This window comes from Mastomys coucha, unplaced genomic scaffold (assembly GCF_008632895.1).
Source record: "Mastomys coucha isolate ucsf_1 unplaced genomic scaffold, UCSF_Mcou_1 pScaffold9, whole genome shotgun sequence".
Classification (NCBI taxonomy): domain Eukaryota; kingdom Metazoa; phylum Chordata; class Mammalia; order Rodentia; family Muridae; genus Mastomys; species Mastomys coucha.
Genome location: NW_022196915.1, coordinates 37,325,174 through 37,349,544, shown reverse-complemented (window position 1 = coordinate 37,349,544; position 24,371 = coordinate 37,325,174). Strand labels below are relative to the sequence as shown.

Sequence of the window (24,371 nt, the reverse complement as noted above, 5' to 3'; positions counted from 1 at the left end):
AACCAGCCTTCAGCAACCCCAGTGTCGTGCCCAAGTGATGAGGAATGTACAGAGGACTCTATATGGATCTCTCAATAGTGAACTGTCACATACCCGCAAAAGAGCCATGTGAGTGTGTGGCCTTTATGGTTAAATGACAGAGCTCTACTATGTGTCAAGCTGCTCAGGAGGTGACATGGACACACTTCAGATATACTCATAAGGACTAATAGACAGCTACCTCAGAGACTACATTGAGGGGCGGGAGGTGGCATGTACCTGCTGGTGTTCCCTTTTCCCACTTGACATGTTTTCTTATGTCAGGGTGTTGTTTTCCTAATACATGGAGTAGAATGAGGACTATTCAAGCAACAGTAGTTGCCAAAGAGAAAATAAGACACAAACATCTCTATTTTATATCTTTATGTGGAAATGTGTGGAAATATTTTTTTTTTGCTGTAGTTTTTAAAGATGTATTGGTTACAGTGTCAAATAGTAAAGAACAACTGGATAGTAGAGGGACTGAACCCATTAGTGAAAATTATTGTTTTTAAAGGGATGACTAGATCAATTTGGTTTCTTTGGAATTTTGACGTTTCAGTAATTTCCGTTTCAAATAATTGGTAAACTCTCTGTTAGTGAGTGTTAAGTCCAGAGAGGCTGAAGGCCTTTCCCAGGGTCTCCAGTGCAGTCTAGATCTGCTGTGGGAGAGTGAAGCACAAGACCAAGCTTTAAACTTTTACAAGTTCTAAGCTTTTCAAGTCTTATTTTTCTAGGATAAGGCTCACCCTTTCTGTCTCCTCTCTCCCCATGGTTCATATTAAGATTTACATGGGGTGGGGTAGGCAATACTTTGAAAGGGCTTGCCAAATTTTAACTACATTCAAGGTTAACTTCTGGGGAAACACCCGTGCTCAGAGTACTGCATGTGCCCACAGCTCCTCTGTAGTGACTGTGGCAAAGGCTCACGTGTTGTACAGAGTGGTCCCAAAAGGAAGACTGCTTAGACACAGGTCCTGCGTGGTTCATTTGAGGCGATCCATCTTTGATATGGTGCCAAGCTCTGCCTGTGACATTGCATGGACGGCACCGTAGCTCCCAAGGGACATTCACAATTAAGAACAGGAAACATAGGTTGCTCTAGGGAATGAGGGGGAAGTTGAGATAGGCTAAAGACACCTCCCCACTCTCATGCTTTCTAAGTGTGGAAAATACATTTTTTATGGTATTGGTTATGAATAAAAATTTAAAGTAAAAAAAATTAAAAAACACTTCCTAAAAATCCACACCTTCAGTTTGGTTATCACTGACATGTAAGGTGTTAGGCTGCTGTGAGAGGCTTTTGCTCGGCCCTCTGGGGTTATGGAGGAACAGCAAAGTCAGGCAGACATTAAGAGATATTTTTTCCCCAAATCCCACAGCTATGATGGAGGAAGGTGAGTCAAACTTGAAGTGTTTACAGTCTAGACTTTTCAGACTCCCTCACTAGCCTCCTGTCACCTCCAGCCACCAGCTGTGAAAACAGTCAGTCCTTCTGGCCTGGCTCACTCCACCCAAAGTTTGCGTTCTCTTTGCCTTGCAGTTTTCCCCCCACTCAACACACTCTTGTGACCTACAGGTGGAAGGGAAAGGGGAAGTCATCCCAGGACTTGGCCCAGTGGATTGAGTGTCAGCTTCCAGCACTGAGAGATGAGGGCTTAGCCCTCAGGCTTGCTATAATTAGCCAAGTGGGGGCACTGCTGGGATCTGTACACAGCAGTCCTAAGCAGACTGGGAACTCAAGTGAGGGCAAGCAGAAGCCTGGTGTCTCCTGCCTGGGATTAAGAGTGGAAAGCAGGGGTTGGTCCTGGGCCATATGGCTACAGGTGTTTGCGGTTTTGTTGCACTTGGTAAAAACCCTATAGTTAGTTAGCGCCATATAGCCCACTATTCCAAAGTTAGTGTGTCACTGGGTGGACTGAGGGGCTGACAGCTGAATTGAAGACTGTTCCGTTTTTTTCTGATTGCTGCTTGGGCATACTTCTCTCATGCCTGGTCACCTGCAGCAACTTCACAAGCCTGAGTCGTGAGATTCTGGAAGATGGCAAGCCTTTCCTCAGACTTGGAGCATGTCTCCTTTCCTATCCAGGACAGTCGTGAACTCCCCGTGCCTGCCCGAAGAACCTTCTCCTGGTCTCCCTCTTCCGATGAGGATCCCGGCTTGCTTTCCTTTCCTCTGGCAGAACCTGACCCACCTAGCCCCTTGGTTTCAGGAAACCTTCCATTTCCAGCTTCATCCCCGAAGACAGGGAAGAAACAGGATGACAGCGACATCTCAGCGGAGCCTGAGATGCTGTGCAGCATGGAGCACCCCTACCAGTTCTTCGCTGAAGCACAGAGACTGAGGGAGCAAAAGCTGCTGCTGGATGAAGAGGTGTCAGTAGGGGGACAGGTATATGGGGTGCATCGGGTGATCTTGGCTGCAATTAGCAGCCTCTTCCGAGGCAGGCTGCTGGGCGGTGGAGGTCAGCAGCCCAGCTTCAGCCTTGATGTGACCCAGAGGGGCTGGGAGGCTGCGTTGACCTTTGCCTATGAGGGGGTGCTGGGCCCCGCCTCACAGGAGGAAGTGCTGGCTGCTGCAGAGGCGCTGGGAGCACCCCGGGTGAAGAAGGCGGCCCAGCTGAGGCCAGAAGGGCTTGGCAAAGCCAGGGAAAGTGAAAAGAAGCTCAGCCAGGCAGAGGAGCTGAGGGAGAATCTGCACAGCATTGAGCGTCTGTACCGAGACGGCATCGGGTGCGACTTGGAGCTGGAGGCAGAGGGCTACCGCCTGCGGGGTGAGAGCCTGTGAGGCAACTGCCAAGAATGCATGTCGCCGTGTTTTGTTTGTTTTGCGGTGCTTATAACCCAAGGCCTTACCTCCACTCTGCCACGGATCCACATCCCCAGCCCTGCGAAATAGTTTTGTATCATTGCTCCAGTAAGAATGTCCTTTTTGGTGCTTTTCCAGAGCCACCAAGAAATGCACATGCGCAGTTGAATTGTTTTCCTAGACTCCTGGACAGATTTGAACTGATAGTTCAGGCACTTTTTTTTCCCCCTCCCCGGTAGCTAGAATTTCCAGCCAGATGGCTAGGGCTTAGAGTACAGTCCGTGGCAGCAAAACAAGGAGAAAGAGACTGACTCAAACAAATTAGCTAGAGTCCCTTGGCATCTCCTCAGCACAAAGCAAAGGGCAGCGGAGGCAATCAGTACAAGTTTCCCAATGTGTCCTTTCTCCTAGGTGTGTTTGACTCTGGCAGCGGACGCCAGTCTGCTTCCTCTGTGTGGTTGTCACCCGTGCAGTTATACCAAGATAAGTCTGACCTGAGAAATGGAGCCTGTCCAAAACACAACAAAGCTTAGTGTTACAGTAGATTTGCTTAGAGATTACCTAGTTCAGGGCTAATAATTTTCAAATGGAGAAACCAAGCTAAGTGTGGTGGCTCATGTCTGTAATTCCAGCACTAAAGAGATGGAACAAGAGGACTGCCTAGAGTTTGAGGCCAGCCTGGGCTACAGAAGCCAGTGTGGACTACATTGTGAGTTCTATCTCAAGAACCAAAATGAAAAAGGAAAGAAAAAAGAAATCTACCAGTGCCTTGTGACCTATATATACCTATAACACTTAGGAGGCTGAGAAGGGAGGATTGGCATGAATTCAATACCAACCTAGGCAGACTCCAAAACATGCCCAGTCACACCACTAAGTGCTTAGTGAGGTTACTTTAGAGGAAAGCCATCCCTGAAGGTTTTCTATTTTCCTGTGGCACTAGCAAGAGGGTGATGCTTCCACATTTCATAATAGCTATAACATTGTCACTAAGGAATGAATTTAAATGTATTCATTCATACCGCTGTGTGGGAACCCATCACTTTAAATCGTAGGCTCCAGTGATGAGTAAGGGGGAGACCCCAAGTGGCCGTGAGCTTTTCACAATCGAGTCTCAGATAAAAATGTGGGTTGGTGATATGAAAGCTGAGCTGGCTTAGCTCATTTTCCAGAATGTAGATTTTTTTTCCTCAGACGACATAGAGCAGGAAGCTGTAACTGAAGTTTGCTATTTGGGAAGTACCAGGCCACTATGTGTTACATATATATAAAGGAAACATCACTAGTGTCCTTTTGAGAGGTACACATATCACAGCTGGCCAAAAGAGCATAGAATTTATACAGACCACAGGGAGCATGGAGGCCTAAAGCTTTCTGAGATACTTTCTAGCAGAGAAACATTTCCTCTTTCTATCATGAAATACTTCAAACACAAAACAAAAGATAACACAAGCATTCACCACACTGGCTTAACCATTATGCTAGTATGTCCATGTCGTCTCGTTCTTTCTAGTTGGCATCTTATTGAGGCATATGTGTTTTAACACAAAGGAGAGGCTAGAGAGATGACTTGTGGTTAAAAGCTCCACCTAGTCTTCCAGAGGACACAAGCTCAGTTCTCAGCATCCTTATTGGGCACATCACAACTGTCTTGGCAACCCATACTCCCATGTACATACCCATACATACACATACATAGACATAATTGAAATAACAAAAATATCTTTCGAAAGGATAGTTGAGCTTTCGTTTCTGTTTTATTTTTTTCTTTTGATGAAGAGTCTCACTGAGCTCCCAGGTTGGTCTTGGATGCATTTTGCAGCCCGGGCAGGGTTTGACCTTACTGCCCTCTTGCATTGGCCTCCAGGTAACTGTGGTTACAAAGCCTTACACACAAAGCACAACCTTATTCTTTAACTCTTCTGTACTTAAAGATTATTACATTTAATTATCCGTGTGTGTGTGTGTGTGTGTGTGTGTGTGAACAGCAGGACGTTGGAGTACTCTTGTGCCTGTATGCAGTTGAAGGACAGCTTGACGGAAGGAGCCGGTGCCTTCCACCATGTGGGCCCCACAGTGAGAACTTAGGTCTTCAGGCTTGGAGATGATTTCCTTTACCCACTGAGCCATCTTGCCTGCCCCCTGTTTCTTTCTTTGTTTTCTTAGAGGTTTGTTTGTTTTGTTTTATATATGCATGAGCACCTGCATGTGTGTCACGTACCACATGTGTGCCTAGTGCCTACAGAGGCTAGAAGAGGGTGTCCCATCCCCTGGAACTGGACCTACAGGTGATTGTAAGCTGCCAGGTGAGTGCTAGAAACCAAAACTGTGTTCTCTGCAAGAGCAGCATGGGTACCACTGTGCCTGGCATGGGCAGAGCCATTGGACAAGATGGCTGATGTCCATGACTCGTGGATCTATGAGTGGAAATACCCTTATTTTGTATGCAATGCAGTGGTACCTCTGTAAGTTACACTTTGCTCTATTCAGCTTATTAGCAAGTGCTGTCTATGGCATTTTTCTCAACTCGATTCATTAAGACTGTTTTTCTAACTGACATGAACCTAAAACACTCAAGTATCCTCCAGACAGTAATATGAGAATAATACAGGATACTTGAAAATGTCAAAATAAAGGTTGGGTATTGTTAGCTCATGCCAGTGAGTTCCAGGCTAGCCAACACTACATGGTGAGATCCTGTCTCCCAAAACAAAGAAAGAAAGAGAAAGCAAGAAAGATGTTAAAGCAAAGAGTCCTTAGGTCACTATTTAGACCTATGGAATCATAATCCAGGGAGGCAGGGAGGGTCCTGAAAGCCGAATTTGCTTGGTAATCTATTGTGGTACCAGGGATGGAATACAGGCTTTGCATACACCAGACCGTGCTACACCACAGGACTACGTTCCCAGCATGTAAGCTGCAAGCATTCCATGCTATTCCAGTGTATACCATGGCCTGGCCTATGGCCTTGCTGGACCCAAGCTGCCAGTTAGGATTGTAGTTAGCTGTCTTGCAACACTCTTGCTTTCCTCTGCTTCCTCTACTGCAGTGCACCGAGTAGCCCTGGCCTGTGGCAGTGAATTCTTTGGGGCCATGCTTTTGAGTGGGATGAGGGAGTCCCAGGGCACGAAGGTGTCTCTGCGTACCATCTCTTCCCAAGACCTGAGACTCCTCGTTTCTTTCGCCTACACTGGAGTGGTTCGAGAAAGATGGCCAGGACTGCTAAGAGCTGCCCAGGCTGCTCTACAGTACCAAAGCTCTTCCTGCCTGGATTTGTGTCAGAGAGCCTTGGCACAAAGCCTCTGCCCTGCCCTTTGCCTAGCTTTGTTCCCTATGATCGAAGCCCCTGGCTTGGAGAAAGTCTGGGGGAAGGCCCACCATTACCTCCTCAGTCACCTCCCTGCTGTGGCTTCGTGCCCTACCTTCCCGTCATTGCCGGTTACCTGCCTGGCTGAGCTCCTCGATAGTGATGAACTCCACATACAAGAAGAGTTTGAAGCTTTCGCGGCTGCGCGATGTTGGCTTGCTGCCAACCCCGAGACCCAGGAGTCAGAGGCCAAGGCGCTGCTGCGATGTGTCCGCTTTGGCCGCATGTCTACCAGAGAACTGCGAAAGGTGCGAGCAGCTGGGCTCCCCCCATCCCTGCCCCCCGATCTGCTGTACCAACTGATGGTGGAAGCTGAAGTTCCAGGTCAAGAGAGGTGGAGGGAGCCTGACCAAGCCCTGGTGGTGATTGGTGGGGATGGGCTTAGACCTGACATGGACCGAAGACAGCCATCTTGCAAAGTGTGGTGGGCCCGGGCTTTTCACTGTGGCATGGGTCTGGTACGAACTGTGGAGTGGTGCCGGCTGCCTAACTTGCCTGCCCCAGGGCGCTTTCGGCACGGAGCTGCGAGCCTAACAGGAAGCGAACTCTATGTGTGTGGGGGACAGGATTTCTACAGCCACACCAGCACTCTGGCTTCAACTCTCAGGTATCTGTGGCCAGCAAGAGAAATTGCTAATGCAGCCAGCCGTAGATTCCCAGAGTCACCCTCTTCATGTCTTGTCCCATTGTGTCCAGGTGGAGTTCCAGTCAAGAAGACTGGGAGGAGATGGCACCTTTGTGCCAGGCTCGGAGCTTTTTCCCTTTGGTGGTATTTGATGGACAGCTTTATGCCCTAGGTGGACGAGACAGTGGTGTTGCCCTTAATTCTGTTGAGACCTATAACCCTGAACTCAATGTCTGGAGGTAAGCAGGCAAAGGGACAACCAGGAGAAACTAGATTTGGAGTTGGGCATGGTGGCACTCACCTGTAATCGTAGCGCTGCTAAGGTGGGAGCCTGGGCTATCTAGTAAGATCTGGCTCAAAATAAAATAGAAGGAAATAAAGTTGAACATCCTGGTTGCCTGATCTCATGTTCTGTTCTCCCTTAGGCCAGCACCTGCTCTTCCAGCTCCATGCTTTGCCCATGCAGCTGCAATCCTTGAGGACCGATTATATGTAAGCGGTGGCTGTGGCGGGACTGGCCAGTACTTGGATTCACTGATACACTATGACCCCAAACTTAAGAGGCCTGGGACACTTCTGAGCCCAATGAGAGTTGCCCGGGCTAGCCACGTGATGGCGGCACTGGGTGGGAAGTTGTATGTGGCAGGTGGAGTAGGTGACACTGGGGATCTACTGAGCTTTGAGGCCTATGAACCAAAGACTGATAGCTGGACTCAGCTGGCATCCTTACCCTCCCCCCATGTGGGGGCTGCAGGGGCTGTGCTACAGGGGGAGCTCCTGGTGCTAGGGGGCTACAGCCACCGTACTTATGCCATCTCCCACCTTGTTCATGCCTACTGCCCTGGTCTGGACCGCTGGTTGTGCCTGGGAACTCTGCCAAGGCCTCGGGCTGAGATGCCTGCCTGCATCTTGACATTGCCTAGTGTGCAGCACATAGCTTTGGTTCCTACTCAGCACCAAAACAAGCCTGCTGGGTGACTGAGGGTCAGCGGGTTGTGAGGGAGAAAGGGATAGGCAATACCACGACAAAAGGACAGAAATTATGAGAGAACAAGACGCTCTTACATGCTTGTTTATTTTTTAAAGTTATTATTATTAGTTCACACTCAAAGTCCCTGGGTGCTAGGATTGCATGCTCTTCCCCACCTTGATTAAGAGGCATGATGATGATGATGATGATGATGATGATGATGATGATGATGATGGCTGACAGGGTCTCTTGTATCCCAGGCTGGCTTGCAACTCCCTATATAGTCAAGGATGACCCTGAGCTCCTGATCCTCCTGCCTCCACCTTGAAAGAGTTGGGATCACAGGCATATACTACCACCCCTGATTTGTGCTAGTGATCAAACTCAGGACTTCCTGCATCCTGCGTAGCTATTCTGCCTGCTTACCTCTATCCTTAACCCTAAATGAAGGCTTTATTCTTTTTGTTTGCCTGTTTTGTTTTTAACTGTTTAATATTTATTTTATGGATGTGGGTGTTTTGCTGACCTATATGTGAACACATGTGGATCTCGGGCCTGCAGAGGCCAAGAAGAGAACACTGGACCCTCTGGAACTGGAGTTACAGATGGTTGTGAGCAACAGTGTGGGTGCTTGGAACTGATCCCTGGTCCTTGGGCTTTGAGACTGTCTCATTATGTAGTACAGATGAGAAGGCTTTGTTCTTGATGGTATTTTACTCCACGCTGGACCTCAAAGCTCATAAGCTGCTTTTGTATGTGATCTCTACTAAGAAAAGGGTATTTCTGGGACTCATGGGAAACAGGCCTTGGAGCAGAGATTAACAGGTAAATATTTGGGTATGAGAGACAACCAGGAAGAACTCCACAAGGATTAAAGAGGAACTTTCGATGAAAGAAGCACAGTTGGTTGGGAGCTAAGAGTGGAGCTTATTGGTAGAGTACCTACTTGTCATGCATAAGATTCTGGTTCTATAATCTCTGGAAAGTTAAAAAAAAAAAAAAAGTCAAAACAAAACAAACAAACAAAGAACCCAAACGTCAGTAGTCAAAATATAGGGACGAGGAAAATGCTGGGACCTTTTGGAAATCAGTGGAGGAATTTGGAAGGAACTAAACAGTCCTCCCTTTCTTGACAAATAGTCCTCCCTTTCTTGACAAACAATCCTCCCTTTCTTGGCAAACAGTCCTCCCTTTCTTGACAAACAGTCCTCCCTTTTTTGGCAAACAGTCCTTCCTTTCTTGACAAACAATCCTCCCTTTCTTGACAAACAATCCTCCCTTTCTTGGCAAACAGTCCTCCCTTTCTTGGCAAACAGTCCTCCCTTTCTTGACAAACAATCCTCCCTTTCTTGGCTAACAGTCCTCCCTTTCTTGGCAAACAGTCCTCCCTTTCCTGGCACTTGGCATTTTCCTTTCTCATCTGCAGGATACCTGAATTCTCCTAATGATATTCTTTCTTGGGTAGTTTTGTAGGCCCAGCCTTGGCTCCACAGGCTGCATGTGGAGTCTTTTGGGTTCCACTTTGGGTCTGGATACAGCAGTGTACATTGGGAATTCTGGAACTTGAAAGGAGGAAGCAGGAGGATCAGGATTTGAAACTGTTTCAAGAAAACCAAACCCAAACCAACAAAACAAACAAACACCAAAAGGGAGAAGCTCCCATCATGATTTGCACAGCAGAGGAACTTGAAGCCAGGCAGATCTACCAGGGTGAGGTGGGAGTACTCAAAGGATCTGGGAGGAGAAAGACAGAGGCTAAGGAGAGAGCATCCGTGGTAGAAAATAGAGAATGAGCTTGAGAAGCTGGGAGAATCCACTCAAATGTCTTTCCTTCCCTTTGGATGAACTCAAGAACCAGGACTAGAAAAAGGACAATTGCATGAAGTTCCATGGGTTAAGACTATGGGAGAACATGGATGAGGAAGTGAAAGATAAAGAAAGGCAGTTGGGAAGGAAGTTTCTGCTTGTCAGCCCCCTCCCCTTCACATTATTTTGAGCCTGTTTCCCTCTATTTTTTTTTGTTTAGGTTTTTGTTTGTTTTGTTGTTGTTTTAGACAAGGTCTCATGTAGCCTAGGCTAGCCTCAAACTCATTGTGTAGCTGAGAATGTCCTTGAACTTCTGATCCTCCTTGCTTCCAACACTAGAGTCCTGGGATGACAGCCGTGGACCACCATGATGGGCTAAATGTCTTTGTTTAAGATAGGCAAGAAATATAGTTGAAAATGAGAAAGTTTAGGTAGAATACATAAAAGAAAAAAAGAAGGTTGAAAAAGAAAGGGAAGAAGGGAATTGGGGGAGTGCACGTTTTTGTTTGTGATTTGTTCATAAGGATGAGCTTAAATAAAAGTTTCACGTGGACAAAGTCATTCTTGTCTGAATGTCTCTGCTATGAACAGCATTCAAAGGAAAAGTCCCTGTAATTTGGCTTCTATATCATTATTCTCTGAAACTGCCCTCTATTAATTGTTTCTATGATCTTCTCACCAAGGAGCAAACCATGGGCACCCTCATTTCCACCCCCCTCCCATCTTTCTTCAGGGTCTAACTGACAACTGAGTCTCTTCCTAAAACTATGTCTGGCTCCAGAAGCAGCAGAACCTCCCAGGAAAGCCTTCCATCCTTCTCTAATCCAAGGGGCAGAGATCCTGCCCAGGGGGATGTGCTTTTGTCCCAGGTGAAGCTCTCAGAAAGGTTTGGAAACCATGCTCTCAACACTGCCAGTATGGGCATGACTTTTCTGGACAATCAGCTGTTGCACGAATAAACTCACATGGCCTCTGACTGTATGCACAAGACATGCACAAGGTCAAGCCAAACGAAAATTCCAGCAAAGAGAAGGGAGGGTCTTAAAAAATAACGCCCCTAGCTAGGTAGCTATTGGGCAATTGATGGATGCTGGCATTGGGAGAATGAAGCTTTTTTCCCACTACATTTATTTGTCTGTCTATCTATCTACCTACCTATCTATCTACTATCTATCTATCTGTCTATCTATCAACTACCTATCTATCTATCTATCTATCTATCTATCTATCTATCTATCTATCTATCTACCTACCTACCTCTGTATGCATGTGTATGTACAAGTGCAATTATCACAGCACTTGTGTGAGGGTCAGAGGAAAACTTGCAGAATCAGCTCTTTCCTTCTTCTCTGTGGGTCCCAGAGGTCACTCTCATGTTGTCAGGCTTGATGACAAGTGTCCTTATCCACTGAGCCATCTTGCTGGCCCACCTTTTTTAAAAAATTAAATTTCACTCTGCACATGTTGATGGGGTCAGAGATATTTATCATGCTGTTGCCCAGGCAAAGAGTACATTTTAGCAATCTGATTTTTTGCTTCTCAAAAAAAGAAAGTGAATTCCATATGCTTCAGCAACCATGTCACAATGTTCTTTATCCTTATTAAATTTTAAATAGAAGTTGAGTGAAATATCACAAACGCATTGTCCTAGAATAGTCTCAAGTGTATTTATTCTCTGTAGTCATTCCGCCAGATGAATAAAGACTCATAGACATAACTTAATTCATGTTTTAAGAATGAGCTGATGTTTTAAAACTGGTAAGTTTTACTTGAGTTTTTAAGAAACTAGTATCCAGCCAAGATACAACAGAAAATGATCTAAAGTAAGAATGTTTTCCTTAAAGTTGGAGGAATAGGGAAGACATACATATATACTTACTTCTATATCATATACCATTAAATATGATGTTATTTGAATAAAAAATTAAATTTTATTTTATGAGATGTGTGTATGCATGCCCATGTGTGCTTTGTATGAATGTGGGCACTCATGGACCATGGTGCATATTCTGTATTGCTTCTGTTACTATAAAACACTAACCAAAATCAATTCGAGAAGGAAGTTTTATCTTAGAAGTCACAGCCCAATGGTGGAGGGTAGGAACTCGAGTCAGGACCTGAAACAAAGACTATGGAGGAGTGCTGCTTACTGGCTTGCTCTCCATAGCTTGCTCAGCTTGCTGTCTTGTACAACCTAGAACCATCTGCCTAGGGGTGGCTCTGCCCATAGTGACAGGGCCCTCTCACATCAGTCATCAGTCAAGAAAATGCTCCCACAGACATGCCCATAGGCCAATATATTAGAGGTAAATCCTCCACTGAGGCTCCCTCTTCCCAGGTAACTCCAATTTGTGTCAAGTTCACAAAACCTAGCCAGCACAGTGTATAGGAGAGGTCTGAGAACTCTGGGGAAATAGCTCTCTTTTTCCCACAGGGGGTTCCAGAGAATGAACTTAGGTTCTCAAGCTTCACAGCTAGTGAGAGCTTTTACATTGTGAGCTGTCTTGCAGGCCTCCAATCCATTCTTCAGAAGGGGAAGAAAATAAAGGTAGACTCGACATCTGTGGAGTTTAGGAAGCAAGGAAGAGTGGTTTTGTGAGTATCATCTTGGGGCAATATAACTATATAAGGACTGAGAGTCTGAGTCACAGTCACAGGCGAGGCTCAAAGACAGGGCAGGCCTAGTTACTTTTTGGTAAGTGTTGTGCCAGGGAAATGTTAGTGATCCCCCAAAACACACACAGGAGCAGATCTGATGCAACTCACAGCAAAGTCTTTATTCTATTCGAACTAGCTCGCCACCTTCCCCTCCCCTCCAATGCACCTCCATCACACAGGATGGTCTTGGTGGTAGGAGAACCCCGAATGTCTATTGGGGCAAGGCTTTCTAGTAAGCAGCAAGCAGGCAATATGTGTGTAAGCATCTAATTGGAAAGCTACTGTGGCCTTTAACATAATTGGCTGGTGCTGGGAGTCATATCATAAACTTAATTTCTGGTCTCCTCTGTATTGGTGGTTGTTAGGCAGGGAGTGCGCTTGTAATGTGGTGGTGCAGGTTTGTTGGGAGAATAACCAGGAAACACTGGTCTTGTTGGGGATTAGTTTAGAGACTGGAGTTAGGCTCAGATTTTGTTGGGGGGGCAACTTGGAAACTAATACTAGGTACCAGCCTGCTAGTTTACCTGAATTCAAACTTAGGTCAGGTTCTCTAAAATGGAGTCTGAATTTAAAAAATTTAGCATCTCAGTAAGCATTGACTGTGTTCTAAATCCTGGCTAATCGAGCTGGAGAAATGGCTCAACGGTTAAAAGCACCAACTGCTCTTCCCAAGGTCCTGAATTCAATTCCCAGCAACCACTTGGTGGCTCACAACCATCCATAATGGGATCTGATGCCCTCTTCTGGTGTGTCTGAAGAAAGCAATAGTGTACTCATATACATAAAATAAATAAATCTTTAAAAAACAATCCTGGCTAATCTCTGTAATCAAAGAGTTGTAGATAAACAATGTGAGTGTATTACAGTTCTTGATAACTCCTGAAAATGTGTGTGTTTGTATGTACCCATACGTACACACATGGTTCTGTCTCTGAAGGATGTTCATGTACTGTCACTGTAGTCAACTCAGAATATAGTGAGCTGTGTTCCCTCCTAGAATAATAAAGAAGATGAATCCTTGAAAGCCTACTGAGCTAGAATCACAAAACTGACACGAGTCCCAATTTAGCTGCTGCTTTGGCATTTATGGATAAGTCATTCAGTCAGTTTCTATGCTAATGTCCTAATCCATGATACTGGCTCATACTATAATTGCCTCTACTATGAACACTACAATGTTACCACAGTTCCAAATATAGGCCACAAATCTAGTTCTCAGACCATGTCCTTTTAGACCAACAATGCCAAGCACAGTGGTCATTATGTTGTGGCAGGCCTATGAGAGTGAGTGAGCATCATATTCCAGTTTAATAGTACTTCCAGATGGGGCTGTAAGTTCATACAGACTCCAACTGGGTCTGAAGTATTTAGGGGGTAAGGGTTCACCAACTATGGTGATTTGAGTAGGTTTGGTCCCCCACAGGGTCATGTATTTGAAAGTTTGGCCCATGGGGTGTGACACAATTAGGAGGTGCAGTCTTGTTGGGGTAGGTGTGGCCTTGTTGGAGAAAGTATGTCACTGTGGGGGTGGGCTTTGAGGTCTTCTATGCTTAAGCATCTCCCAGTGTGGAATCCTGCTGCCTCCTGATCAAATGTGGAACTCTTGGCTCCTTCAGTACCATGTCTGCCTGCATGCTGCCATGGGTCCTACCTACCACGATGGTAATGGACTGAACCTCTGAACCTGTAAGCCAAGCCCCAATTAAATGCTTTCCTTTATAAGAGTAGTCTTGGTCATGGTGTCTGTTCACAGCAATGAAATCTCTCAGACAGGGAGAAAAGTGGAAGTAGGGTGAGGCTGTGAACTCTCACAACCTGGTCCCTGTGAAGTACTTCTTCGACAAGTCTACACCTCCTAAACCTCCCTAAGCAGGGACAACTGGGGATGAATTCAGACACCTATGAGCCTGTGGGGCTATTTCTCATCCAAGCCCCCACAGTGAGGGAAAAAATGTTGTAGCATATACCCAAAAGATGCCCCACCACACCACAGGACATGAACTCCACTATGTTCATAGCAGCTTTATTTGTAATAGCCAGAAGGTAGAAACCCAGATGTCCCTCAACCAAAGAATGGATACAGAAAATGTGGTTCATTTATACAATGGGAACTATTCAGCTATTAAGAATGAAGATATTGTGATTTTTTCAGGCAAATGGATGGAACTAGAAAATATCGTCCTGAGTGAGGTAACATAGACCCAAAAGGACATGCATGGTATGTACTTACTAATAAATGGATATTAACCAAAAAGTACAGGATACCTAGGATACAACTCACAGACCATAGGAACTTAACAAGCAGGAAGGTCCAAGTGAGGAGGCATCAATCCCACTTAGAAGGGGGAAGGAAATAATCACAGGAGGGAGGGAGGGAGGGAGGGAGGGAGGAGGGAGGGAGGGAAGGAGGGAGGGGTCTGAGTGGGAGAAAGGAGGGAGAGGGGAAATGGAAACAGGATCAGATATGGGGTGGGAGAGGTCAGGAGAGAAGCCCAGAGGGCCAGCAGAATGAATGGAGATGGGGGACCCTCTAGAGAGTACCAGAGACCTGAGAGGTGAGAGATTCTCAAGACTCAATGAGGGTGACCATAGCCGAAATGCCCAATAATGGGGAGAAGGAACTTGAAGATTCTGCCTCCAGTAGATAGACAGAGCCTCAAGTTGGGGTGATGGGGTTACCAGCTCACAGTCAAAATTTCTGACCTAGAATTGTTCCTATCTAGAAGAACTGCAGGGACAAAAATGGAAAAGAGACTGAAGGAAAGGCGGTCCAGTGACCGGTCCAACTTGGGATCCGTCTCATGGGGGAAGAGGGGGCTGCCTGACACTATTACTGATGCTATGATGTGCTTACAAACAGGGACCTTGCATGGCTGTCCTCTGAGAAGCCCAACCAGCAGCTAACTGATAAAGAAGCAGATACTTACATCCAACCATTGGACTAAAGTTGGGGACCTGTCTTAATTAGGGTTTTACTGCTGTGAACAGACACCACAACCAAGGCAACTCTTAAAAAGAACAGCATTTAACTGGGGCTTACAGGTTCAGAGCTTCAGTCAATTATCATCAAGGCAGGAGCATGGCAGCGTCCAGGCAGGCATGGTGTAGGAGGAGCTGAGAGTTCTACATCTTCATCTGAGGCTGATAGGAGGAGACTAGCTTCTACACAACTAGGACTAAAGTCTTAAAGCCCACACCCACAGTGACACACCTACTCCACCAAGGCCACACCTCCTAATAGTGCCACTTCCTGGGCCAAGCATATACAAACCATCACATTGAATTAGAGGAAGGACTAAAGAAGCTGAAGGAGAGGGCAGGGACACCCCATAGGAAGACCAGCAGTCTCAACTAACCTGGACCTCTGGGAGATCCCAGAGACTGAGCCACCAACTAGGCAGCATACATGGGCTGGTCTAACCCCCCCCCCCCCCCCCCCCCCCAACACACACACACATGTATAGCAGAGATCTGCCTGATCTGGCCTCAGTGGGAGAAGTGCCTAATCCTCAAAAGACTTGAGGTCCCAGAGAGAGTGGAGGTCTTGTGGGAGGGGAGCATCTTCTCGGAGACAGGGAGAGGAGGAATGCGATGAGGAACTGTGGGAGGGAGGACTGGGAGGAGGAGCAAAGACTGGATTGTAAAATATGTATATAAGTAAATTTTTAAAAAATTCCACCCAGAATCCCTGGGTGGCCTTTTTAGCTTTGAAAGGCCTTTTAGCTTGTTTCTGTTATTGATGTTACTTTTTTTGGAGATTATAATATAATTACATTATTTCCCCCTCCCTCTCCTCTAAATCCTCTCATATACTCCCCCCATTGCTCTCTTTTAAATTCATGGCCTCTTTTTTTTTTTAATTGGTTGTTACTACATACATACATGTGCATATATGTATATTATATATCTATATGCATTTGTATACTTATGTATACATATCTACATAGATATATTACTAAATGCATAAATGTGGTTGGCTCAGTCTGTATAATATTAGTTGTGTCTATACATGTTTCCAGTGCTGACCATTTGGTATGGGATAACCAACGGCTGTCCTCTTCCCTGAGAAGACTATTTTTCCCAACCCCAGCATTCCTTAGTTGGCTGTAGTTGGCTGTAGTTGGCTGTGTAGGGGTGAAGCCTCCTTGGCTTTCCCCCATCCATTCTAACGTGGCTATTGATGTCATCTATGTTCAGGTCATGTGTGGGCGGCCATATTGGTGAGACTTCATGGGTGTAGCTTCTGACCTTTCTAGGAGTCACAATCTCAGAGCAAACTCTTTGATCCCCTGGATCTTACAAGCTTCCCATTCTCTCCTCCACAATGGTCCCTGAGCTCAGTTGAAGGAATTGTTCTGTAGATGTACCTGCTGGGATTGGGCTCCACAACTGCAATTTGATTGGTTGCTGTTTTCTGTAATGATCTATGTCTGTTGCCAAGGGAGGTTTCCTTGAAGAGGAGTAAGGACGATACTTACCTATGGGTGTAAGAGAAAATATTTAGAATATAGTTAGGGATTGTACTGAATACTTTATGTCAACTTGACCCAAGCTAAAGTCATCTGAGAGGGGGATCCTTAATTAAGAAAATACCTCCACAATATCGGACTGTAGGCAAGCCTGTAGGGAGTTTTTTTTAAAATTCATAATTGATGTTTGAGGGCCCAACTCATTGTGCGTGGTGTCTTTTCTGGGCTGGTGGTCCTGGGCTATATATATATATAAAAAAGAGCAGGCTGAGCAAGCCACAGGGAACAAGCCAGTAAGCAAGCAGTACCCCTCCAAGGCCTCTGCATCAGCTCCTGCCTCCAGATTCCTGCCCAGCTTGAGTTCCTGACCTGACTTCTGTTGACTATGAACAGTGTTGTAGAAACACAAACCAGACAAACCTTTTCCTCCCCATCTTACTTTTGGTCATGGTGTTTCGTCTCAGTAATAGAAACCTTAACAAAGACAGGGTCATGATGACTTAGTAAAGTGTTCTGTCTGTCTCTTTTAATAGTTTGTCCTTTTGTCTTTCTGTTTGCTGCCCCACATCTCCTACCTGCCACCTGCATTTCCACGGTGTCTACTGCTGCTCTTCCTTCCACAGGTCTGTATACCGTCTTTCCCAGAGGTCCAACCAATCCTTTGTCATTCTAACCCAGCTGATTCCCTAACCAGCTTCCTCTTTTCTCCAGTCCACACATATGGGTTCCAGGGATCAAACTCAGGGTGCCAGTCTCAGCAGCAAGTGACTTTACCCCTGAGCCACTCAGATTTTAATATATGCAAAGAACTTGTTACTAGAGAGAAATAGTGCAAATTAATGGAATGTAACAACATTCACCCATGTTTCTAAAAATCTAAGTGGCATCAATAGTCATGTGGTAGAAATAGAGAAATCCTCATAAATATCAGGGGACAGTGCAGGCAACCACAGTTGGAAGAATGAAAGCTTATTGTAAACCCAAGTTTTCAATACCCTCACTGTTAAAATTAGATAAAGCATAGCTTTCACATAGTCATTACGTGAACAATATTATGCTTTAATTAATGTTTCTTCCAAGTAAAGATTTTAAGATTCTATGTGAGCCTAATTTTTTTTGTAAATATAAGAAATAGAACCATGTGCAAAATGGTTTTTAAAAAGTAACTTGATGGTTGCTATACAGGAAAAATATACACTATAAATCTAAAGAAAGTTATTGGAGAGGATTCCTGTAGAGCCAGGGGTGTTTTCACTGCCTTACTCCCTTGTAAGCTTCTTAGCAGAGGCTTGTCCTTCCCTGTTCAAAGTCTATCTTCTTCAGGATATTGGTGGAAACTCCCTAAACCGGACACACTACCTATTCCTGCAGTTTGTGGGTTGTATCATCTCCTTTGCCCTTGACAGAAGTTTGTTGAGTCAAAGTGGAGGAGGGCACCGAGTGAGAAATAAAACCGACGACAGCCAGCCTTAATAGATGTAAGGGTCTTATCAGGCCTGCCAGATAGATGGCTCTGCTGGTAAAAGCATGCTGCTAAGTCTGACAATGGAGTTTGATCCCTGGAACCTTCCTGGTGGAAGGAGAAAGGAAACTCCTGCAAGTTATGTGACCTCTACGTGTGTGCTTTGGGCGTGCACATATGTGTGGATACACACAGAGTAAAAATGTAATAAGAATGTTTAAAAGGCTTCCAAAATTGAAGGGAAGGGATACTGCCAGCTTAGAGGCCAGTCAGTGTAGATATTACCCTCGTCTGACGGCCACTGGAGCTCAATGTCACTCGACAACAGGAGTGTGGGTAATAGAGAGAGGAAAGTGTGGTGGGGAAGAAGAGATCTTAAGGGAAGGGTGGAGAAAGAAAGAAAGGCATGGAGTACATGTGACTTGAAAGTGGAGGGGGGACTATGCAGGGAAGGAGTGGAACAAGGGGTGGGGTCAGGTGGTGGGGGAGGGGTAAATGAGAATAAAGTATAATGACGTGCATATGAAATTATATGTGGAGGAATGGGGTGGGTATAATCAGATTATGAAATCATCTAAAAATGAATAACAATATTTACAGAATAAAATGTCATAATTAGGTCCATTACTGTGTATGCTTACTTAAAAATCAATCAATTTTAGAGGCTGGAAATATGGCTCAGTGGTTAGGAGTATGCACTGCATTTCCAGAGAACCCGGGTTCAATCCCCAGCACTTCTGCCAAGCAACTCATGACTACCCGTACTCCAGTTCCAAGGGATTCAGTATTTTCTACTCTACCCCTCGGATGGCACACATGCACATGCCTACACACACACACACACACACACAGATGTTATTAAAAATAAATATAAAGAATTAAAAATGAGTCGTTCTCGAAGCATTTGAAGATAAAGAAAATATGAGATTTGAGAGCTAAACAAATTCTAGGTGGTGGAAAAGGACAGTGTCTCTTCAACTTGATTTGACAAAAATTCCTAATGCAACAACGATTGTCAGCGAAAGAAGGACTGCTTCAATTCAACGAAGGCGCTGCTTGGTGAAGTAGGGGGTAAGGAAGCAAGTGTGGGCAGTGAACACTTAGCGCCATCCAATTGGAAGGCAAGCTGAGAGGGCTGGAGAGCTGGCTCAGTGCTTAAGAGCTTCCGGAGGTCCTGAGTTCAATTTCCAGCAACCACACAGTGGTTCAGAACCATCTATGATGAGATCTGATGCCCTCATTTGGCACACAGGTGTGCGTATAGCTAGAGTACTCATATACATAAAATGAATAAATCAATCTTAAAACAAAAGACAAGCCGAATTTGGGCTTGGTAACCCTCTTCTCAGTTAAAAGTTTTTCTTTGTTGTGAGCAAAGATAAAACTTATGCCTTCCCCAAATCCCAGCAGAAATGTGCTGTAGGATTCAGTCAGAGACTGTCTCTAGAAACGGAGTCCAATTTTAAATTTTGTCTTATTTCTGTTTTTTTTTTAAAGAATTATTTACTTAGTTGTCTTCAGATAAACCAGATGGTTGTGAACCACCATGTGGTTTCTGGGAATTGAACTCAGGACCTCTGGAAGAACAGTCAGTAAACTTAAAACTGCTGAGCCATCTCTCCAGCCCTCTGGCTTTTTTTATTTTTTTAAAATAAGATTTCATTATGTAGCCCCAGCTGGCTTGGAGCTTGGTGTCAAACACATAGCGATTCTCTTGCTCCTGCCTAACTGCTTGAACTTTGGGCATAAAAGTATGCCTGTCAAATTTGTAATGTATATGCTTATAATTCGATCTGAAAAGTGTATTCCTTCTTAAACTTCTCATATAAGAATTACAGGCCTATCTGATTCCCTGGGAAAAAAAGAAAAAGCCAGGCAGTGGTGGCGCATGCCTTTAATCCCAGCACTTGGGAGGCAGAGGCAGGTGGATTTCTAAGTTTGAGGCCAACCTGGTCTACAGAGTGAGTTCCAGGACAGCCAAGACTATACAGAGAAACCCTGTCTCAAAAACACAAAAAAAAAAAAAAAAAAAAAAAAAAAAAAAAAAAAAAAAAAAAAAAAAAAAAAGAATTACAGGAAACCATTTGGTGTGGTAGAACATGCCTATAATCCCACAGCAAACACTGGGAATCATAGAGGCAGGAGGATCACTTCAAGCTCAAGGCCAGCCTAGTCTACATATTGAGTTCCAGGCCATCCGGGGCCTTGTAGTAAGTAAGACCTTATCTCAAAGAGCCAAACCAACCCACCAACCAAACAAGAAAAATAAAAAAACAAACAAACAACAACAACAACAAAACCCAAAACACTGAGGGTGAAGCCTCTTACGTAATACCCAGCTGCTCACCGGAACTGAGAGATAGACCTCAGGGATAGCCATCCAGTGGGCACGGGTCACACAACCCAGTTTCAAGTGCCTTGACAGGGAAGACTCCTGTGTTTACCCTTGTACAAAAGAGTTACTAAAATTACTTGGTGTTAACAAATTATTTTCCTGTTGTTAAGCCCCCTGCTCAGCAACTTTAAGGAAAGTAACCGAAACGCCCAATTTGCCTTTTGTTCTCTTGTCTCTGCCTCCTTCAGCCTTTCTGTCTATAAAACTATTGTTTCCTGCTTAACCTACAGTAGTGTATATTTTCTGAAGTGTTGCTCAATTCTAGAATGGCATATACCTAAGATCGTTAAGGATTGTGGGTGTTTTACAGTGGAGTACAGCTTTGTGTGCTTCAGGCTCTGAGTTGAAGCCATAGCACCATCATTCCTGAAAATGAAGGAATGGCATAGACGGGGTCTGTCCTCCTACTTCCCCCTTCTCAGTATGTCTTTTATGATGGTTATCCTTCTTAATATATAAAATATTTGTTTATGCTAATTTTCTGTGTATGTAATGCATTGTTCAAAGAAGCCAGAAAAGGGATTCATTCAGATCTGTTGGAATTGGAGTTACATTGGTTAACCACCATGTGGATACTGAGAATCGAACCCTAGTCCTCTGCAAGGGTAGCCCCAGTGCTTCTCTGCTGAATCTTGTGATGTGTATTCTTGCTTGTCAACTTGACACATGTGGAAAAAAGGAAACCTCAAATAAGGAATTGCCTCCATCAAGTTGGCTTATGGGCATGTTTGTGGAGCATTCATCATCATCATCATCATCATCATCATCATCATCATTATTATTATTATTATTATCACTAATTGGTGAGGAAACTCAAGGCCACCATGGCATATGGGCCTGGGCTGTGTAGGAAAGCTGAGCAGAAGCAGAAGCCAGCCAGTAAGCAGCATTCCTCTATTGTATCCTCCTTGGCTTTCCACCATGATGGTAGATCTGTGCAGAAATAAACCCTTTCTTTCCCAAGTTGTCTTGTCAGTTTGTTCATATATATATATATTTTTTAAATCATAGCAATAGAAAGCAAAATAGAACATCTCATCCTAGTAACTTTGCATAGCCCTGTGTTTCAGACTTTCAGTCTTGGTGTAAGAGTCGTAGACTCATCCCTTTCCCTATAGAGAGATGTAAATTGAGATTGATGGCTATTAATATGGATGGTATTGCATACTAGGGATGTTTGTAGAAGCCTGTTCTCTCTCTCTCTACACACACATTTATTTCTCACACTCAGGATTATTTTAGCATTTAATATTTAATAGGTGGGACATAAGAGTGCTAAACACTTAGTAACCGTGCAGAGCACTTCCACAGGGAGGGGCATTCTTGTACTTAAACAACTTTTAATGATTCTCCCACTCACTCATGCATATTAAAAATCCACTGGGCTGCGTGATGGTGGCATGCATTTTAATCCCAGCACTTGCGAGGCAGAGGCAGACAGATCTCTGAGTTCAAGACCAGCCTCATCTACAGAATGAGCGCCAGGATAGCCAGGGCTACACAGAGAAATCCTGTCTCAGAACAACAACAAAAACAACAAAAATCTACTAAAATTACTATTTATCTTTAGGGTTTTTTATTTTTAAAAATTTTTATTATTTATTTATTTATTTATTTATTTAATGGAGGCAAATGCTCCCTAAGAAATCCGTTTGGAACTTGAGACCCTTCTGCTTCAGCCTCTAACATCTCTGGAATTATAAGGGTATACTACCTGGCTAGTATACATAAAACTTATGTTTTATATGTTACATATAAAACAGGCCTTCCCCGCCTCTCCACCTGTATTTATCAGTGTTTTACCTCTATGTATGTTTGTGCACAGTGTTCATGCCTGGTGCTCTTGGAGGTTAGAAGAGGGCATCATGGATAATTAGAGTTACCAATGGTCGTGAGACATGATGTAGGTGCTGGGTACTGAACCTGGGCCTTCTGCAAAAACAAGCTCTTTTCATTTCTGAGCCATTAGAGAGCAGCCTGGTCTACATAGTGAGTTGCAGGCCATCTGGGGTTACATAGGTAGACCTTGTCTAAAAATAAAAGCCCAAATCCCCAAAATCAAAATTTTAAAAATTTTATTGCTGGGCATGGTAGTGGTGGGACATGCCTTTAATCCCAGGAGTTGGGAGGCAAGGGCAGGCGGATCTCTGTGAGTCAGAAGCCAGCCTAGTCTACACAGTGAGTTCCAGGACATTGAGGGTTACATAGAGAGACCCTGTCTGAAAAAGAAACAAATAAACAAACAAAAAAGTTTGGTTTATTATTTCAGGTAGTTTGTCGAAGTAACAAAAAGATAACGTAATGATGACTCAAATACCATGGGCAGAGTTAACTCTTATGATCTTCCTGCCGGAGCCTTCTAAGTGCTGGGATTAAATGTGTGTGCCACCATTCTGAAACATACTTTCAGAGGTTTCAGTCAAGGATCTCTTGACCCTCTTGCTTTGGCCAGTGGCAAAGCAGACCACGGATGAGGTGGAGTGGGATTGAGTGGGGTGGCTTCAGAGGAAACTGTTTACTTCCACGGTGGATGAAATGAAGCAAAAGGGAGAGAAGGGACCTGACTTTCCAAGTCCAGCCAAGGGCACACTCTCAGCGATTTTTCTAAAGCTTTCACCACCTCCCAACAGCTGCCCTAGGCTGGCATGATTTTAGCACATAAGCCTCTGGAGTATTTTCAGGATACATAATACCATCAGAACATTACTGTATTGGGTGGAAATACAGCTCAGTTGGTAAAGTAGGCCTAGCCTGGAGTATGAATCCCTAAACTGTACAAATCAAACCGGGTGTGGTTAGCACAACCCTGTAATCCTGACATTTACAATTATCCTACCCGCGGCAGCCCGGCCCTCAGCCCCGCCCAGGTCACTGCCCCGCCCCGCCCCTTGCCCAGCCTCGCCCCTGCGCCTCGCTAGGGTGTTGGTTTCCTTTCTGTTCTGTCTCCAACCTGTTCACTGGCTGACCCAGGCCGGTTTCTGCTCCCCGTTGCGGAGAACCAACGCGCTCCTCGTTGCGCACAGCTTTTCCAGTCTCGAGCGCAGGTAGAGCCCTGGCCCAGACCTGTGTGGATGGACTCCGGGAAGGGCCTCCGGGCGAGCTTGGTGCAGCCGCCTAGTCCTTCCGAGTGGCAGGCAGGGAGGTGGGGTGGCCTTAGTGGGGCGGAGGGATAGAGGCTCAGAGAGAATGAATGGGTTGCTTTTGCTTTAAGGGCTCCTAGAAGGATGAAGTGACTGTAACAAATGAAGGGTGTTGTGATCACTTTCGGCAAAAGAAACTCACTAGACTGTCACGTTTAACAGTGATGGACACTAAGGTGCCAGCAGGGCAGGCCTTCACGACTTCCTAAGAAAAGAATGGCCTTTGAAGTATGGCCCCAGGTGCAAGGCCAAAGAAAAGGGACCGGTGGGGGGAGGGGTAGGAGTGGAGGCAGGCATACACACTAGTGTATGCACAGAATGCTAGTATAAAAGACTATCAATACCAGTTTATAGGGAACTTGGGGAAGAACTTTTTTTTTCTTTAAACTTTTATTGCATTATGATGAGAAAAGTTACATGATTTCAATTTATCTGAATTTGTTAACATTTAAAAACATATTTTAAGTAAATAGAATTAAATCACATTCTTGTTTCCCTTTTGTACCCCCACTCCTCCCAGAGAACCCCCTTCAATACCTACAATGTCTTTTTTGTCATATTCCTTAAAAGTTATAAAATATTACAACAATAAAAATAAGTATTATAAAAGTTGTTTGATATAAAACAAAAATCAATTTAACAGTCTTATGTA

At 44.7% G+C, this 24,371-nt stretch overlaps 2 protein-coding genes across 2 annotated transcripts in view; both read left to right on the top strand.

The window, feature by feature from the left end:
- Positions 1-1,724: 1,724 nt before the first annotated feature.
- Positions 1,725-8,071, top strand: Klhl33 (kelch like family member 33). Its single transcript, XM_031362549.1, has 4 exons — positions 1,725-2,792; positions 5,877-6,801; positions 6,891-7,058; positions 7,245-8,071. Exons 1-4 carry the CDS (start codon positions 2,060-2,062, stop codon positions 7,795-7,797), a joined length of 2,379 nt encoding a protein of 792 aa, XP_031218409.1. The 5' UTR covers positions 1,725-2,059; the 3' UTR covers positions 7,798-8,071.
- Positions 8,072-23,470: 15,399 nt separating this feature from the next.
- Positions 23,471-24,371, top strand: part of Tep1 (telomerase associated protein 1) — a 49,184-nt gene continuing 48,283 nt past the window's right edge. Inside the window, exon 1 of the mRNA XM_031361895.1 lies at positions 23,471-23,623. The gene's annotated coding sequence lies outside the window, so the exon portion shown is untranslated. The remainder of the gene's footprint in view (positions 23,624-24,371) is intronic.